The following is a 19,159-nucleotide window of genomic DNA, read 5'->3' as shown; positions in this document are numbered from 1 at the left end:
AAAATTTGTGAACTCGAAAAATTTTCTCCCGAATTCTTTTCCTTCCAAGTGGTTTAAATCTTTTACAGGTAATTGATAATGGTACCTTACAACTCCTCCTCCATCATATATGTTATAAACCCTCATTCTACCGGTTGCACTTGCTAATCGGATTGAATAATTCGATGAAGAAAAACATGCCATTTTAATTTATTGATCTCTTTTTGATCTGATACTTCTCTTCCAAACTCGTTAACAGACATATAAGTAATTTCAATTTTTTTTTTCAGATAAAAATAAGAAACACTTATTAGTTAGAAAATAATATTCATTTACCGTGTTATTAGTAACACTTAGTCACATGACACTAATAATGACTAATTTGATTAAATTTCTATTATATTAACATTAAATCAACTTATTTAATAAATTTGAGGGCAGATTAGATTCAAAAATTATTTAAGGGTCTAATTAAATTTTTAATATTTATTTAAAGCCTTAAACGGTCTTTGGCCTTTTATTAAACTCAAAAATTGCTGAATGAGCGAAAAAAAAAAAGTCAATGTCAACATACCCAACCTTAACCTACTTCAGAAAACAAAACAAAGAAAAAATTAAAAAACTCTACAACACTCTCAATTTCCGCTTGTTGCTTGCTTCCTCTCTCATCCTCGAACGTAATACAGTTCCCATCAAAGCCCTAAACTTGCTCCTCCCTCCTCAGCGGCTCAGCTGCGACTACCTTTTCCGATTACCAAATCTCATACAAAGCCGGATACTGTGCTTGCGGTATTCTGCCGGGAGTAACGGCATTGGGACTCGCGTCAACCGTCATCTCCCTCTCTCACTGCTTCAAAGAGAAAGCTTTGTTCTATCCGAAACATAAATTTCTCTTCTTTTCCATCTCTAATTCTGTAAGTGCATGGCGCGAAACCGATACATGAAATATTGGGATTCATTTCTTGGGCATCGGATTCTTTCGAAGCAATTTTATGTGGTGACATGAAAATTCAGTGGTTGGCTTCAATCTCAGACTTGTAGAGGCGTCGATTTCAAGTGGTCAGTTCTTATCTTTCATTTTGTGTTTCAACTTGGTGTTAGTTTTGAACATTTGAAATGTGATTGAATTGACCAATTTTTCATACATAGTTCGGTGCAGCTCTCTGGAAAGTTGGATGGCTCTAAAGTGAAAAAAGAAAAAAAAAAAGAAATAAAATGTAAAAGGGAAGAGGGATAATCATTTTAGGGTAATGGAAATTCCTCTTACATGTAATTGAAGAAAAAAGTTTGATCTATTCTTTGTATCTTGGCTATCTATCGAATTTCTTAAATTGGAAAATAGTTGGCGAGTAAGGTTATTCTTTCTGCACTCGGAAATGGAAACTGAAAATCAAATGGAATACATGGGTCAGTACAAAATGCTTCCTCCAGAATCTGGAACTTTTCAAGATCGTGAAGAGCTCATAAAATATGTTCGTGACTTCGGGGCTAGTCAAGGATATGTTGTAACCATTAAAAAGTCTAGGAAGGACAGGAGAGTTATCCTTGGTTGTGATAGAGGAGGTGTTTATCGCAATAGGCGCAAGATTGAAGAAAGCCAGCGTAAAAGGAAAGCATGTTCACGGCTTATAAATTGTCCATTTGAAGCAATTGGTAAAAAGGAAGACGATGTCTGGGTACTTACTATTAAAAGTGGAGACCACAACCATGAGCCTTTAAAAGACATGTCAGAGCATCCTTATAGCCGTCGATTTTCTGAAGAGGAGGTTAGGCAAATTAAAATGATGACTGAAGCTGGAGTAAAACCGCGACAAGTCCTGAAAGCACTTAAGCAAAGCAATCCTGAGTTGCAGTCGACACCAAGGCATTTGTACAACCTCAAAGCTAAGATCCGTCAAGGAAATATATCAGGTCAGATCCTGATCAAAGCTTTTCTATAATGAATTAGTCCTCCATCGGTTAGGAAAAGGGTACTTGATCATCTCACCTCCTTGCGCCCAACAAAATGGAAAAGAAAATAACAGTAAGAACTAAGCAATGTGATGTGTACTAAACTTTAGGCTCCTTTAGTGTGATAAACAGATAATAACGATCTAACCTAACGTCTTTACTTTAGGTTTCCATATGCATGTTAAATAGTAAATACGCAGAATTCATGTGAGTTGCTTTCTAGTTGATTGGCAAAAATTTCAGATACTACCAGAAATCTTTTGAAATGAAACATTTTATATTCCTCTTCGATTTTGGTCATATGGGGATTTTTTCTCCTTCCTTTTCTGTTACTCCTTACAGAGAAGAGTTTGAAGTCATGGAGACCTAACAGATCTGTTCCCGTAAACACAAGCAGTACTTCCACTGAAGGGTCGCTAAAGCAAAACATCCAAACTGTATGGTTTGACATATTTTAATGGTTAGTTTGTTCTGTCTTTCAATCAATGATTTAAGGGATCTGACCTAAACCTTATTCTGAAAAATGAGTGCAGCTGAAGGTTCCTAATTTTATTGGAGGAAAATTTGTGGAGTCAAAAGGGTCTACTAAAATTGATGTGATAAATCCTGTAAGCTAATAGATACCACCTTTTCCTTTTCCCTCGTGATTGGGGTATTCCAAGTTAATGGTGTTAAAATAGTTCATCTTTTAAATTAGGCTACACAAGAGGTTGTTTCTGAAGTTCCATTAACCACCTATGAAGAGTTCAAGGATGCAGTTATAGCAGCAAAGAAAGCTTTTCCTTCATGGAAGAACACCCCAATTGCCACTCGTCAGCGCATCATGTTCAAACTTCAGGAGCTTATTCGCAGGGATATGGTTGGTTTATCAGTGTTGAGTTCTGGATACCTTGTTTTCTATAAATGTATTATTTTAATGTGTCCTAAAATTATTTCCAGGATAAGCTGGCAATGAACATTACCTTAGAACAGGGTAAGACACTCAAAGGTGCCCAGGGTGATGTACTTCGTGGTTTAGGTCAGTATTTATTGATGTTTCCCATTGCCCTTATTCCCTATGTTTTGAGAAGATTGGTTGTAGCATGTTCTCTAGTTGTTGAGATTGATCTCATTGCTTATTATTCATATAGAGGTTGTTGAGCATGCTTGTGGAATGGCAACTTTGCAAATGGGGGAGTTTGTTCCTAATGCATGCAATGGAATTGATACATACTGCATTAGAGAGCCACTTGGTGTTTGTGCTGGGATATGCCCTTTTAACTTCCCAGCGATGATTCCCTTGTGGGTATGTGCTGTACTTTCTAGTTTCTCTCTTTTCTTTACTAATAATTTTTCTCCATCCCTTTTCTTCTTACCTTTTCTAAATTCCATGTAGTGAAAGATGACTCTTACATCTAAATCTTTCCATGATTCCTTGAGATTTCACTCACCTGTAATGACAAATAATAAAGTTGATAAGAAATAGCTATGTGCCTAATTCATCCTAAAAGCTAGCTCAAAGGGGAGAATTACTCAAATCTTTATAAGATCACATAACCCATGTACCTAATCCATGTCTGATGCTTAACGCACCCCTCACATCCAAAGCTAACATCTAGAGCGTGAAACACTTACCCTCTGTTTGGATCCGTAGTTGTGCAGTGGAAATGGGGAGAAATTGCAGAGGAGAAATGAAGAGAAAAGAAATTAAGTTTCTTTTCCATTGTTTGGATATAGAAGCAAAATAAAAATCTCTCCTAATAGAATTACTTTGTTGCTGTAAGTTATGGTTTTCTTTTTATATGACATCAACTCTATCAAGGGTATGACAGTAATTGTAATATAAATAGCATTTGACAACTTCCATTTCCCTCCATTTCTCTCCAAATTGCAGAGATATTTTGGGTTAATGAAGGGAAATTGGGAAATCAGATTTCTTCCCTTTTCTACTACTTTCTCCACTTTTCTCTCCTCTAATTTATTGTCCAAACAAGGGAAAGGGTAGAAATTTAATTTCTTTTCTTTTCTTTTCTTTTCTTTTTTCTTCTCTCCATTTCCTTCAATCTAAACAGAGCATTATGGAAGGCCCAATGTTGGTTAGGGAGACTATAGTACCATGATAACAAAATAGACTTGGGTCTAATACAGCGGCTCTAAAAGTTTGCTCAATTTGGGAGGATTGCTCAAGTCTGTATAAGGGCAATGCCATCCACATACCTAACCTATGTGGATGCTTAACAAAAACCATCTTGATTAGTCTTTTGCCAAATTTGTAATTTTGTTTATAAATTGTCAGTTATCTTTTAGTCTTAGATGTGTGTTATAATAGTTTCTTGGCATAACCTAGGATAAAACAAGGAAAATACAAGAAGATTTGTGCTCTTTATTTTTTTCTTTTCATTATTTTTGCAGATGTTCCCCATTGCTGTTACATGCGGAAATACATTTGTTCTTAAGCCATGTGAGAAAAATCCAGGTAATTTTATCTTGTTGGTGGTTATTTTTCCTCTTATGATTATTTTGTCAGATGTTTAATATTGTTGGATATAGGAACCTTTAGTGGATCAATTTAATTATTCATTTAAAATAAGTGAATTTATCTTGCACCCAAACCCTATAACTTAGAATTTATTTCCTAGGTTGTCCATTGTTCATTGCTTAAAGGATTTCCTACCTGTGTAAATCTTTGGTTTAGAACAAGGAGTAAGACTGATAACATTTGCACTGCATAAATATTCCAAATTGTGAAACATGTTTCCTGATTGACTGTGAGAAACTCCTATTATTTAATACATTGCCAATGAGTTTGTTAACTCAGGAAGACCATATAAATAAAAGGAACCTAATAACTTTCAAGTAATATTGACTCTCGCTTTTCCCCCCTTTTGATATGTACGTATTTGTTTCCAGCAAGGTGGAGTTAGTCTAGTATAGAAAGTGCACAAAAGTCTCAAGTTATTTGCAGCCTTAATTCTTTAATCAAACTTATTCATCCTCTAAAACATATTAAACTTTGAGAATTAGTCTAGCTCCTAATGTTGAGCATCTCTCACAAAAACCATGGCTCATGCCATAACATCATCCGTGAAGGTAAGACAAGAATTCTTGAAGAAATTTCAAACCATAGCCAATAAAAATAGCCTTAGGACTTGGGTTTTTGAAAGGATCATCACCATACCTTTGTATGTCAGGGCAAGCTATCCCCACACCAAAAGTTCATGAAGGAGAAGATTTCTCCATCTTGTTTGAGCAGATATGCAGATTTACATGTATTATCATATAGGTTTTTGTTTTTACACTATTGACAGATTCATTTAATTTTTTCTTTGTATCTTGCAACCGGTGTTCTTAGGTTGGAATTTCTCTTGGAAATAATATGACTGGTAATATATCTTCAACTTCATGCTTTCAGGGGCCTCAATAATACTTGCAGCACTGGGTATGGAGGCTGGTTTGCCTGATGGTGTCTTAAATATTGTTCATGGCACCAACGTAAGCCTTGCTCCTTAGGAAGCCTTTTATTTATTTATTTGTTTTATTATTCACACATAATGAAGTCTTGTAGAAGTATTAATGGAACATTGTATGTAATATTGATGTTTGATATACAATGGGCTCTTTCTTGGGTTTGGAGCTTTTCCTTGCTTTTTTGCTCTATTGAGGGAAACCGGCCACGGGTTTTAGGCCAGAATCGCCGGTTCACAGAGCTTCATAGTTTGGATTGGTTTTGGTTCAAAATGGTTTCGGTTAAAAAGGGTTACAGTTCGAAATGGCTAGGGTTCAGTTCTGGATTCAATTTGGCCCTGGTTTGAAATTTTTTAAAATTACCATAATATTAATATTCTATATATTAAAATATCTAAATTTGTAACAATTTTTTAGATTTATAATACATCATCTGTTTAGTTCTATATTAAAAAAATCATGGGGTATCAAACCACCAAATGTAATTTTCTTTTTAAAAAAAAGATAGTAAGATTTATTTTTTGAGCCAGGCCAGTTCCGAACTGGTTTCAAGTCCTGTTCAGTTTGGGGAGGGGGTCTATTACTGGCCGCCCTATTAGGCGGTTACAGTTTGGTTTGTGAACCGGGACTATTTGACATGTCTGGTTCTGGGTTTAACTTGGGCCAGTTCTGGTTGGATTCGCAGTCTGAACCAGACCGTGGCTGGATCTGGTGCTACCCAGTTACTCCCCTTCCCCTTCTGGGATGATGGTGTGTGTCTGGGCACCAAAGAAAGCAAGTATCTGAATGGAATTGCTTTTTTTTTTTTTTTCCTTTTCCTTGAGAGGTATTTTCTTTGGTGTTAGACTTCCTTATTCTGTAGTTGACTTTGGTGTAGGCATTGTAGCCATATTTTGGAAGATAGGCGTTTGATGGATTGAATTAAGGCCATAGAATTTTGGAGAAGATGGTCTTTCTCTGGTCAAGTTCTTTACCCGGTGTTGCCCACTGGTGTGCCCAGGAATGAAGCATAACGCTCTATCGAATGCCTTTCCTATTGAAATGATTTGGTGTGCTTTTAAATGATTAGGAACAATTTCCGAAAGACTAATAATGGACAGGGGACTTTTCATTTGGGTTCTGTGAATTACTTACTGGACATTTCATTGGAACTTCTTATAACTTGGAATAAATCTGTGCAGGATATTGTTAATTATATATGTGATGAGGATGATATAAAAGCTGTATCATTCATTGGTTCAGACATTGTAAGTTTCAGATTCCTGTACTTCTTGCTTACAATTATATTTTTGCAACATATCACGTCATGACTTAAATATGAAGCACTTTTCATGTGTTAACACATGCTTGCAATCTTATTGGAGGATTATGTTCTTCAGTTGTTGTGAATAGTATGTTAACTTTTTGCTTTCATCCTTTAGAGTGATTCTAATTGAATTTTCCTCTTAAAATTAAGCGAACTTTTCATAATTACATTAGCCTCATTTAGTGCTGCTATTACTGCTATAGACTGACTTATTCTGATCTTCAGTAATACTAAAGCCATCAGAACCGACTTATTTGATGCTTACATGCATTTTTTTTTGTGGTCTATGTACCTGTTTCAAGGCTGGCATGCACATACATGCTAGGGCAGCTGCTAGAGGCAAACGCGTTCAGGTTAGCACCCTCGTTTAATTATATATTAGGCTCTCTCTCTGTCTCATACACACAGACAAATGGGCTTTTGTAATTTGTAGACTAGGTTGGGAATCCTAGTCCACTTAAATTAGGCTGTATAACTACTCATTGTTGTGTAATTGTGTTGACTCCTTAGTCCAATATAGGAGGGAAAAATCATGCAATTATCATGCCTGATGCAAGCATGGATGATACTTTGAATGCTTTGGTTGCTGCTGGTTTTGGTGCTGCAGGACAACGTTGTATGGCTCTGAGCACGGCTATTTTTGTTGGAGGATCAGTAGCATGGTACTGTGACTTTGTTTACTTGAAGACTTGTTTGGCATTCTTCCTTATGCTTAATCAACTATATTATAAGGCTTGCTTGAAATTAATGGTTCCCTTCTGGTAAAAAAATGATACCAATTGGGTTACTACAATTCTGCTTTCAAACTTCTGTGGAGATTTATCTTCAATTCGTGTATCACAGATTTTGGGTAAGAAATGGTATCTGTTAACAAGAGATGCACATGTGCAAAAAAGTGATTTTTTGTCAAGGAATTGAGGGCTAAAAATATGAAAGAGAAAAAGAAAAAGAAATAAGAGGCCTTAGATGTGTACTTTCATTCCCTTGCTTTCTTTGCCTTGTCATAGGCAAGATACTGTTCTTTCTCCACTAAAAGATTGGTCAAGAATCTAACTCTTTCTCAAGCTGCTAGATATGCTTGAGCTGTTTACTAAGAATGAATCGGTGTGCAACCCAGTTGTAAATATCTCTTATGTACTGTTGAAATTTAAGAGGATGGAAAAGATAGGAGAAAATAACAAGAGAATGATGCATGATTGGGTATTGAAAGCCTGCATCCATGAACAGAAAACCTCAACGATTTGCATTTTTTTTCTTCACTTCTGTGTGAGCATGATACATAATAGTCTACTTTATAATTAAAGATACAAGGTATTTATGTCATCCCCATAAATCACTTACTAATACAAGTACTAATCCGGCAACATTTTTGTTGATCAATCACTTGATTCTCATAATCATATCCCATGAATTAAAGGAAAATCCTGTCAATCCCAATACTTCTCTGTGATTAGTTTTGCTGAAGTTATGGATCCATCACTAAAGCTGCTTTTATTTTTATTTTTTTAATACTTTTAAGCTGGATATTTTGAAGAGACAGCTTTTTTTTTTTGGAGAAAATAGCTTTGAGATTTAAATCCTAGGCTAAAATTAAGGAGGAGGAGATTATGGGGGAGGAGACTCAATCCCTAGGACAAAATGAACGAGGAAAGTATGGGGCAGAAGTAGATATTGGGCTCGAATCCTAGGCTCTAATACCATATTGAAATTTAGAATGATAGAAAAAATAGGAGAAAATAACAAGGATTTACACAGTTTGGCTTTGGAGAGCCTATAATCATGTACACAGCCTCAAATTTATACTTTATTTACTTGTGTGTTAGCATAACACATAGGAATCCATTTTATAATGGAAGATTCAAAATATAAATAGCATCCCATAAATCATTGCTTAACACAAGCATTAATCAAGCCAATTATTTTGTTAATCGGTTAAATAATTTTCTCATAATCATATCTTATGAATTAAGGGAAATCTAATTAATTGTAACATAAACAATTAGGAGCACTCAACTATTGGCCTTGAAATCCAAGGTTGTTTTGCCTAGACAGTGGAGGAAGCGTTGATTTCTCCTCACGCTATCCTTGCCCTAGCATCTCTCAATATTGAACCAATTCTTGTTCCTGTTGACTGAATGAAAGAGCATAAAAGAAAATTTGGCTTAACAATGTCCAGTGAAATTTAGATTGTGCAGTTGCTGCCAGGATTCTCCATTTGCTTTGCAGTTTGAATCTGAGAAAATTCTTGCCTTTCTGTGCTTTTTATTGTTCATAACTTATTGCATCAACTTGGTTATTTTATTAATGTTTCAAGGGAAGATGAACTTGTGGAGCATGCAAAATCTCTTAAAGTTAATGGGGGAACTGATCCTACTGCAGACATTGGTCCAGTGATTAGCAAAGAGGTAAATACATAAATATGAGAAATTTTCTAGTTTACATGTTCTACAGAAAGGGAGCGGCATTGAGTGCTGACCTGTATGTGCAAATTCTTTTATGGCATTTCTAGTTTATCATTCATTAATGACAGGCTAAATTCTTGGATAGGATGCGATAGATGATACCTTATGCCTCATGTTGGGAGCTCCTTTCTTTTCTAGTAATGAAATTTCCTTTTCTTTGTCAAAAAAAAACAAAGTAATTCAGTTGTGTATGTCTTGGCAGTTAGTGTGCCATTTTGTTTTGAGTGCTCCTCTTGCTTGCTTGATTAACTGAAATGTGGAATTACTGGTTTTGAAGTTGTCTTATGGCATATTCTGTGATGCTAAATTCGCAGGTAAAGGATCGCATAAGCAGATTAGTTCAGAGTGGTGTTGACAGTGGTGCTAGGCTTCTTCTTGATGGGAGAAACATCGTGGTATTTATTCCAATGCTTTCTTTATAATATGTAAGTGACTGCCTGGTGTAGAAACACATATACATGAGATGCTGAGAACGTTTGCTGGCCTTTTATGCTATTACGATGTAGTTTTTTCTATCTATACATGAAGGCTTATTCCAAGTTTCACTATGTAGGTTCAAGGATATGAGAAAGGAAGTTTTGTTGGTCCTACTATCTTATGCGATGTGACAGTCAACATGGATTGCTACAAGGTATCTGTTTTCATGCTTTTAACTATGTCATGCTTCAGAATGAATGGACATGGTAGTTTATGATTCTCAGTTGAAGAGTTGAACCAAAGACCTTGCCTTATTCTTGACGGCAATGTTTGTGTTGAGCAGGAAGAAATTTTTGGCCCAGTTCTACTTTGTATGCAGGTATTCTGTTATTAGTATATTTCTCTTACTTTTATGTGACCACAATGCACAATAGTTGTAGACTGGTAAAAATTCTGTTGTTTGACCATTGACAGGCTGACAGTCTAGAGGAGGCCATAACCATTGTAAATAGAAACAGGTACTTTTTTCACTCTCTCAATTCTCAGGCAGCCAGGTGAGCATGTTTATAACTTTTTAATTATCTTAAATTCACAATAATTTTAGGTCTTATTGTGACTTCTTTAAATATATTTTTTCTTCTTGGCAGAATTAGATTAAATTTGCCCCATACGCTCACCTGTTTTGCAAAAAGTTCTAAAAAATTGTGATTAAGATGTAGCTGTTTTCTGCTATCAAAACCATGCAAGGAATTACAAGGTCTTAAACTGTACAGTGTTTAAAATTTAAGAAGAGGAGAAGAGTTGGTTTGGTGTCTTTTATACAATAATGAGTTCAAATGCACAATGCATATTACCTACTAGTTTCTGAAATTCCTATCTTTTTGAATTCTTCTAACATTGCTTTGGCAGGTATGGTAATGGAGCATCAATATTTACAACATCTGGTGTTGCTGCAAGAAAGTTCCAAAATGATATTGATGCAGGGATGGTAAGCTTTTTCTCCTCCCATACAGGGGCCAGGCTTGTTTTTGGTATTTTATCTTCTTTGTTCACTATCTAGAAGTTCTCTCTGTACTCTTAGTAAGTCCAGTAGGAGGGCAATTTGTGGGCTAAACTTTTTAAATTTGAAGCCGTTTCAGTTCTTACCATTCAAGGTTCAAAAGGCCATCATGGTGGGGAAAAAAGGTCTATCATGGGGTTTCTTGGGTTTGGGAAAGTGAAAGTTATGAACTCTGCATGTGATTGTTTTGTGTCAATTATGGTGCATAGATTTTGTCTAGAAATTAACACTGCTTGAGAGGATTTTGATCAGTCATATGAAGGAACATGAATGTGCCTTCCTATCCTGCTGTGCGGGCTTGTGAATGAATATCTAAACAGGATGTGCTCATGGTTGTCTTTCTTGATTCTGTAAATTTGAACTGCACATCAATTTCCAACGTGAAATGGGTATGGCAGGTTGGAATCAATGTCCCTGTTCCAGTTCCAGTGCCAGTTTCCTCATCTAATGAATCAAAGGCATCTTTTGCTGGTGATCTCAATTTTTGTGGTATAATCACTTGCAATCTCCTACTCTCTGTCTCCATGTCTGTTACATTTGGCATGGTTGGTTGAACCGCATTATACAGTGCAGTTATAAGGGCTTTATTCTCCTTTCTTCTATTGATGCAGGAAAGGCAAGTGTGCAATTTTACACCCAGATTAAGACAGTGGCACAACAATGGAGGGGGTTACCTAGTCTAGGAGGGTCATTATCCATTCTTACATCATGTGATGTGGAAGCAAACCGAGGAGTTTCTTCAGCACTTGAGAGAGATTTACCTAAAGAGAGAGTGCCCCCAAATATCTCAATGGCGTCTGAGAGAGATTCCCCTAAACATGGAGAGCTGCTGTCAGGGGATTTATCAAACTCGGGAGCATCATCTATGCCACAAATTGTTGACGAGGATTTACCCGGCCAGGACGAGTCTCTGGTCCTATCTCCAACTGTTGAGCAGGATTTATCTGATCGTGAGAGATCACTTGCCATACCTTCTGCAACAGAGAGGAACTCATCACGCCAAGGAATGTCGCTAAACATAATGCAGACATCTGAAAGCATCTATACGCCTCAACTGTCCAAGTGGAATGAAAATCTACCACTAACATCTCAGAGGACTGAAAGCATATCTTCAACTGCTCAGAGGATTTACATGCCTGCTTCTCAGAGGAATGGCAAAGTTGGTCCATCATCTAAGAGGACTGACGCAGCAATGGCTTTAACTTCTGATTGTGTATACATGTCGACATCTAACGAGAATGACAATATGGGTCCCATATCACATAGGAGTGTCAGTGACAGCATATCTCCAGCTTCACATGGGACGGATGCTTCTGTACATCCAGTTTCTGAGAGGTTATTTGACATTATATCATCTTCTCACTTGAATGACAGCATGAGTCGAAGATTTCCAAGATCTGATACAATTTTTCCTACTTCTGAGAAGCCATACATAGCTGCTACAGCTCACAGGAATGACCATATGGGTTCAGCATCTCAGAGGCATGATATTACTTCATATCCAACTTCTGAGAGGATTTTTGTTACCAGACAATCGCAAAGGGCCGACATGGTTCCAGCTTCTCAACAGGCTGATGCTATGCCACCACCGGAGACAATGTATTTGCCCACAATTGTTCAGAGAAATAATGGTGCGCCTGCAACATCGGAGAGGCTATATATGCCTCTAACGTCTCAAAGAATGTATGCGGAAAACTCGATAATCTCAATTGATGATTTTTCCAGCCAGGGAGCTTCCATGGCTTTGCCAACATCGCAGAGAATATAGGATGCTGACCAATGTTATTTATTTTCCAGTTTAGGAACGATGTAGTCGGTGGTAATGAACCAATAAGATATGTAATTTTTTAACTTCTAAATAGTGAAAGTAGTCCTTTTTTAAAGAAATTATAGTAGAATAGAGGTTGTAAGTTCAAGGTAAATTTGTTGGACTAAAGGGGTTGGCCTTTATCTGGAGTTTAAGGAGGTTGGATTGATAGCTTGCAGCTTGGGGTTGGTTAGGTGCGGAAAAGAATCAAATTGTTGAACTATTTAAGGTTGGACTTGATAAAAACTAACTCGATTCATTTTCTAAAAGATTTATTTTCTAAAGAGTTAATGTTGAATTTAGGTTTTAGGTTTGTTTAATGAATGTGTCAAATTTAAGTTTAACGGTATTTTAAATTTAAATACTAACTCGATTCATTTTCTAAAAGATTTATTTTCTAAAGAGTTAATGTTGAATTTAGGTTTTAGGTTTGTTTAATGAATGTGTCAAATTTAAGTTTAACTTTAAATTTTGCATAAATTTTTATGATTTTTTAAAATTTTAGTTTTGTATAGTTTAATTATACTTTTAGTATTTATATAATTAATTTATATATATATATATATATATATATTTAATTAAAATTATTTAATTTTAAGTTAAAATTTATTATATTTATAAATAAATTGAGTTATTTATAAATTATATAAATATTAAATTCAATAAAAATTTGACTCACCAAATTTAAAATTATTAATGTTTGGTTTGAGTTAAAAAAATTTTAATAAATCAAATTTAAACTCTTTAAAATTTAGATCGATCCGATTTATTTTTATTTATAATTAGAATACTAAAGTTATTTTTACATATTTTTATTTTAAACTATTATATAAGTTATTTTTACATATTCTTAGTTTAAACTATTATATATATGGGCTCATGTTTACGGCTACTTATTAAGCAATTCACAATATTATAGTAGAAGATCACATTTTTTATTTTCTTTTATTTTTTTACTATTTATTTATTTAGTTTCTATTTGTAAGTATAAGAATTTTTTTGATAGGCTCTAAGATAAATAAGAAAAAAAGACTAAATTATAATAGTTTAAAATAGCTAATAAAAGGTAAAACAAAAATGGATGGCTAAAGGTTTAAGAGGTTAAAATAAAAAAAATGCATATATCATTTTTATTTTAGTCTAATTATGTTAATACAAGCATATTCACCCGGAACACTAAAAAAAAAAAAAACACGTAATTTACTTATGAATATTTATCTAAAAGAAATTTGGGAGAAAACAATTTTGAGAGACCATGGTTCTCTCTCACCTTCCCGACAGGAAGGCCTTTGATGCTTCCAGGCTCCAGCACCGACTCTGATAGAGCTACCAAGATAAAGTCCTAGGAATCGCTGACATGGACCAAGATATCATAGTAGAGCAAAATACTGAGTTTGACTTTGATGAATCTGAGATCACTGCGGGTTTGACAGGCCCTTACCCCATCATCTCCTTTTCTGATGAGTTGGAAAACAACCTAGCAAGAAAATGGAACAGAGCCCTTGTCGTTCGTCTGTTAGGTCTAAAGATTGGCTTCAAAGCTCTTGATACACGTCTCAAGGAGCTCTGGAACATGGCTAAATTTTTCTTGCTCGATCTTGGCAGTGACTTTTCTTAGTAAGCTTCTCTGATGACGAAGAGTATTGGAGAAGCGCTTGTTGACAGGCCTTGGGTGATTCTTAGGAGTTATCTGTAGATTCAGCCATAGCATCGGTTATGGAGTCAGCGGTGGTCTGGATCAGGCTCCCGGACCTGCCGCTACACCTATATAATAAGAAAATGCTCCATAGAGTTGGTTCATCTGTTGGTAAGTTAGTTAAAATTGATGAAACTACATCCGTGGAGCTACGAGGAAAATACAGAAGAATGGCTGTCTCGATGAATTTGAAAAAATCCCTTGTCTCCAAGGTCGATATCGGAGGGCGGGTTCAATTGATCGAATATGAGAATCTACCTCATATTTGTTTCCACTGTGCGTTGGTCACTTCATGTCCAAGTGGTACTGACTAACCGGAGAGCTCAAAAGCTAAATTGCAAACCTCCTCTCCGATGCCGAAAACAGCCTATGGAGATTGGATGGTAGTGGCTCGCTGGGCAAGGAAAGCTCAAAATAGGAAAACATCGGATAGCCTCAATCAAGCAGGGAATAGATCCAGATTTGATTCCTTAAGAAATCTCACCGAGAAGGAAAATCCGACAAATGAAAACCAAGTTACAGAACCCCAACTAGTTGCAGATACTGGGCCATTCCTGCTAACAGCTGGCCGTGAAAAAAGGAAGGTTAACTCATTAAAGAAAGCAGAATCCTCTCGAATAGAGCCTCAAACCAAAGATTAAAGAAGCTACTGAAGGAACCAGAGGTGTATCGAGGATCACAAAAGTTGACCTAGCTGACCTCTAGAGTAACGTTAGCCTCATGCAATCTCCCATGCAGAAGTTACCTACATAGCAACTTCGTTGAACCCTCAAAATCACAATGCAGTGCAGGTTCGACGCACCACGGTCTTGTTTAACCGGGAACCTCTTACCTAAGCTCATGAGGGAGGGCCAACAGTCTCCAATGAACACCTCTTTATGCATAGCAAACCTTCGAACATGACTCCTGTACCCCTTCGAATAAGGACACACCTATGTTGAAGACTGATGCCAAAATCTTATCTCATGACAGCTGTCGCTGCACATTTTTCGTATTGCTGTTTGTTTATTTTCTTCTACATGTTAGCTAGTTTTACAAAACTGCTAGGATGTTCCTATTTTCATGCAAGATGTGATTTTAATTTTCTGTTGTTATTTCCCACGTTGTAGTACGTGTACTACACGTTTTATCTCCTGTTAACCTTATTTAAAAAGGCATTTTACATTAAATAAAAGTGCAGTGGAGTACAAACTCAAAAAGAAAGGTGTAGTATTATCTCTTTTGTCATATTCTATACTCATAATTGATCTAATCCCAACAATTTTTAGTATCAGAGCCAAGTTCTTTCACCTCTTCTGGGCGTTTGAGTGAGTAAGTGAGGCTGAGTGAATATGGCAGCAAATTCATTATCAACAGTGCAGCCATCAATTCCAATATTTACAGGCGAAAAGTACTACTTCTGGAGCATCAAAATGCGAACTCTTTTCAAGTCTCAAGATTTGTGGGAGTTGGTTGAAGATGGCTGTGCTGAGACAAATGAACCAACAAGATTGAAAGAAAATAAGAAAAGGGACTCGAAGGAACTATTCTTTATTCAACAAGCTGTCAGTGAAGACATTTTTCCAAGGATTATGACAGCAACTACAGCAAAAGAGGCTTGGGTGACATTGCAGAAGGAGTTTCAAGGTGAAGCCAAAGTAATCGTAGTGAAGTTGCAGACCCTTCGACGTGACTTTGAGACTATAATGATGAAGAATGGAGAATCAGTGCAAGAATATCTCTCCAGAGTTTCAATGATCGTGAGCCAGATGCGAGCACTTGGGGAAAAGTGCAGTGACCAAATGGTTGTTGCAAAGATATTGAGAAGTTTAACTCCAAGGTTTGATCATATTGTTACTGCAATTGAAGAATCAAAAGATTTAACAGTTTTTTCTTTTGATGAATTAATGGGTTCCTTGCAAGCACATGAGGTGAGGCTTAACAGGTCAAATGAGCAAACTGACGAGAAAGCCTTTCACATAAAGGAGGAAGCTTCGACACAAAAGGAAGTTTCCAATAACTTTGATGAATATGAATCGTTCACTGAAAGGGGTCATGGAAGAGGAGGATATCGTGGAAGAGGAAGAGGACGCTTCCGGTCAGTTCAATGCCACTACTGCAAACGTTATGGACACATTAAAGAAAACTGCTGGAAGAGGTTAAATCAAGCAAACTTTGTTGAAGAACCCGAAGATGATAAACAAGAAGAGGAGTTCAAATTGTTCATGACCAAGCAAGAAGGTGTGCAGGTTACAGAAGATATTTGGTTCCTTGACAGTGGGTGTTCAAATCATATGACAGGTATTCAATCTTTGTTTAAGGATTTGGATGAAACATATAAGGTTAAGGTAAGGCTGGGTGATGATAAACAAATACAAGCTGAGGGAAAAGGAACAGTAGCAATTGGCAACAGTGATGATAAAGTGAAGCTTATTTATAATGTTTTTTTTGTGCCTAGCCTTTCACAAAATTTGTTAAGTGTGGGTCAGTTGATGGGTAATAGATTTTCTGTATTGTTTGAAGATGATTCTTATGTGATTAAAGATAGAAAGACAAATAAAATGATTATGAAAGTGATTATGACCCGAAATAAGCTCTTCCCCCTTGAGCTTTCAAATTTCGAGATTCATCCATTGATGGTAAAGGAGAAGGAAGAATCCAAGCTTTAGCACATGAGGTTCAGCCACCTTAGTGAAAAAGGACTGAAAGTATTAAAGTGCAGGGAGATGGTGCGAGGCTTGCCCCATATCAAGACATTAGAGTTGTGTGAAGCATGCATCTACGGGAAGCAAAGTAAGAAACCCTTTCCTGTAGGACACTCTTGGAGAGAATCTAATAATCTTGATCTTATCCATGCTGATTTATGTGGCCCTATGAAAACTAAGTCTCTTGGTAGAAGTCGTTATTTTATGTTGTTAACAGATGACTTTAGCAGAATGAGTTGGGTTCATTTCCTGCAATCGAAGTCAGAAGCATTTGAAGCCTTCAGAAAATTCAAAGCTCATGTTGAGAAACAAAGCGAAAAGTACATCAAGGCATTAAGGACTGATAGAGGTGGAGAATTTACATCCGGTGCCTTCAATCTTTTCTGTGAAGAACATGGCATACGTAGAAAACTAACAGCTCCATACACTCCAGAGCAAAACGGAGTAGCCGAGAGGAAGAATCGTACGGTTGTTGAGATGGCAAGAAGCATGCTACAAGGAAAAGAGCTACCTAACCAATTTTGGGGAGAAACTGTAGCCACTGCTGTATATGTGTTGAATCTTTCACCAACAAGAGCCATACCTGATCAAACTCCATATGAAGTCTGGACTGGAAGGAAGCCTTCGGTAAGCCATTTAAGGGTCTTTGGATGCATTGCATATGCTTTGGTTGATTCCCATAATCGAAGCAAGCTTGATGAGAAATCTATTAAGTGCATTTTTGTTGGCTATTGTGCTAAATCTAAAGCATACAGATTGTATGATCCTGTTGGTGGTAAAGTTATTATTAGCAGGAATGTTGTATTCAATGAGGAGGGAAGATGGACTTGGCATGAGAATGAAAGGGGTAGCATTCAGTTTGAAGCTCCAATAGAAGAAGCACCTATGTCTGAAGATCCGCAACAAGAAGATCAGCAACAAACTTTTCCAAGTTTGCCATCTCAAGCATCACCTATGTCTCCATTTAGCAGTGAATCGTCACATACTAGCTGTACTTCTTCCTCACCATCACAAAGCTCATTTGATGAGGTACCCCCACGAGGATTCAAATCTTTAAGGAAGCTTTATGAAACCACACAAGCATTATATGTCTCAGATCCAACAATTCGAAGAAGCTATGGAGAAGAAGGAGTGGAGCGAAGCTATGAAAGAAGAACTTGCTGCAATACAAAAGAATGAGACATGGGAGTTAGTGGATCTCCCTAAAGATAAGAAGGCCATTGGAGTCAAATGGATTTTTAGAACCAAATACTATGCTGATGGAAGCATACAAAAGTACAAAGCACTCCTCATTGCAAAGGGATACTCACAACAGCACGGTATAGATTATGAAGACACCTTTTCACTAGTGGCTCGATTTGAAACAGTAAGAACTTTCTTGGCCTTGGCAGCTCAATTAAAATGGCCTGTTTATCAATTTGATGTAAAATCTGCTTTCTTGAATGGTGATTTAGAAGAAGAGGTATATGTCTTACAACCTGAAGGTTTTGCTATAGTTGGAAAAGAAAATCAAGTGTACAGGTTAAAGAAAGCACTATATGGTTTAAAGCAAGCACCTCACGCATGGTATGGAAAGATTGATTCCTATTTTCTGCAAAATGGTTTTGAAAGGAGCAAGAGTGAACCCTGTAATGACCCGAAAACCAGACCGCTACCGGCGCTAGGATCCAGATCGGCTTAAGGCCGCCGGGACCCGTAGCAAGCCTAACATACATCCTATCACCTGGTCAAATCCCATGCATGATCAAAATATTAACATAAAAACTTAAACATCTGATGTATATACCGAACTTGACCTGTATGCTATATAACTGGAAACATAAAAGAACCCCATACTAGAGCCCTCATCAATTGCTCTAGCTAGGTCAACATAACATACATCAAGCTTGGATCACATCCGATGAACCAAAACCTAACCTGTGCATGCATCAAAAATCATAAGCATAAGACCTCCACTAGAGTCCTCATCAAATACCCTAGCGTGGTAAGCATCACATGCCACAAGTTTGGTTCACACACAACTCAACATTAAACCATTACATACATCATGTACTAAAAAGGGACTAACCAAGCCTTAGGGCCAAGCACAACACTACTCCATAAACATAACTCTACTTTATGTTACATTACATCACATTATCTTACAATACATTATATCGATTTACATTACATGTCCACACTAAAACACTAATCTATTACAAAGCCATAATCTTTACCCTTGACATCTTCCTGGACTACCTCTGACCTGCAAGCCTGGGGGGTTAGGGGAAAGGGGTGAGCTAAAAAGCCCAGTGAGCAGAACAGAAAAACAATAATAAATCATGCTTTCATGGAATGCGTCACAGCACAAACAT

At 36.7% G+C, this 19,159-nt stretch overlaps 1 protein-coding gene across 3 annotated transcripts; it reads left to right on the top strand.

The window, feature by feature from the left end:
- Positions 1–564: 564 nt before the first annotated feature.
- Positions 565–12,505, top strand: LOC110630327. 3 transcript variants are annotated; one of them, XM_021777768.2, is made up of 20 exons: positions 565–1,038; positions 1,139–1,890; positions 2,272–2,366; positions 2,463–2,537; positions 2,627–2,788; positions 2,869–2,947; positions 3,060–3,214; positions 4,321–4,384; positions 5,321–5,400; positions 6,555–6,620; positions 6,982–7,032; positions 7,190–7,341; positions 8,994–9,084; positions 9,456–9,536; positions 9,695–9,772; positions 9,902–9,937; positions 10,033–10,076; positions 10,468–10,546; positions 11,017–11,107; positions 11,230–12,505. In XM_021777768.2, exons 2-20 carry the CDS (start codon positions 1,356–1,358, stop codon positions 12,384–12,386), a joined length of 3,171 nt encoding a protein of 1,056 aa, XP_021633460.1. In that variant the 5' UTR covers positions 565–1,038; positions 1,139–1,355; the 3' UTR covers positions 12,387–12,505. The 3 variants fall into 3 exon arrangements, with proteins under 3 accessions (XP_021633460.1, XP_021633459.1, XP_043805897.1); XM_021777767.2 differs by having other exon boundaries at positions 1,129–1,890; XM_043949962.1 differs by having other exon boundaries at positions 565–1,890.
- Positions 12,506–19,159: the final 6,654 nt, after the last annotated feature.

The sequence above is a fragment of the Manihot esculenta genome, chromosome 13 (genome assembly GCF_001659605.2).
Source record: "Manihot esculenta cultivar AM560-2 chromosome 13, M.esculenta_v8, whole genome shotgun sequence".
Classification (NCBI taxonomy): Eukaryota; Viridiplantae; Streptophyta; class Magnoliopsida; order Malpighiales; family Euphorbiaceae; genus Manihot; species Manihot esculenta.
This window is presented reverse-complemented; position numbering and strand designations above follow the sequence as displayed.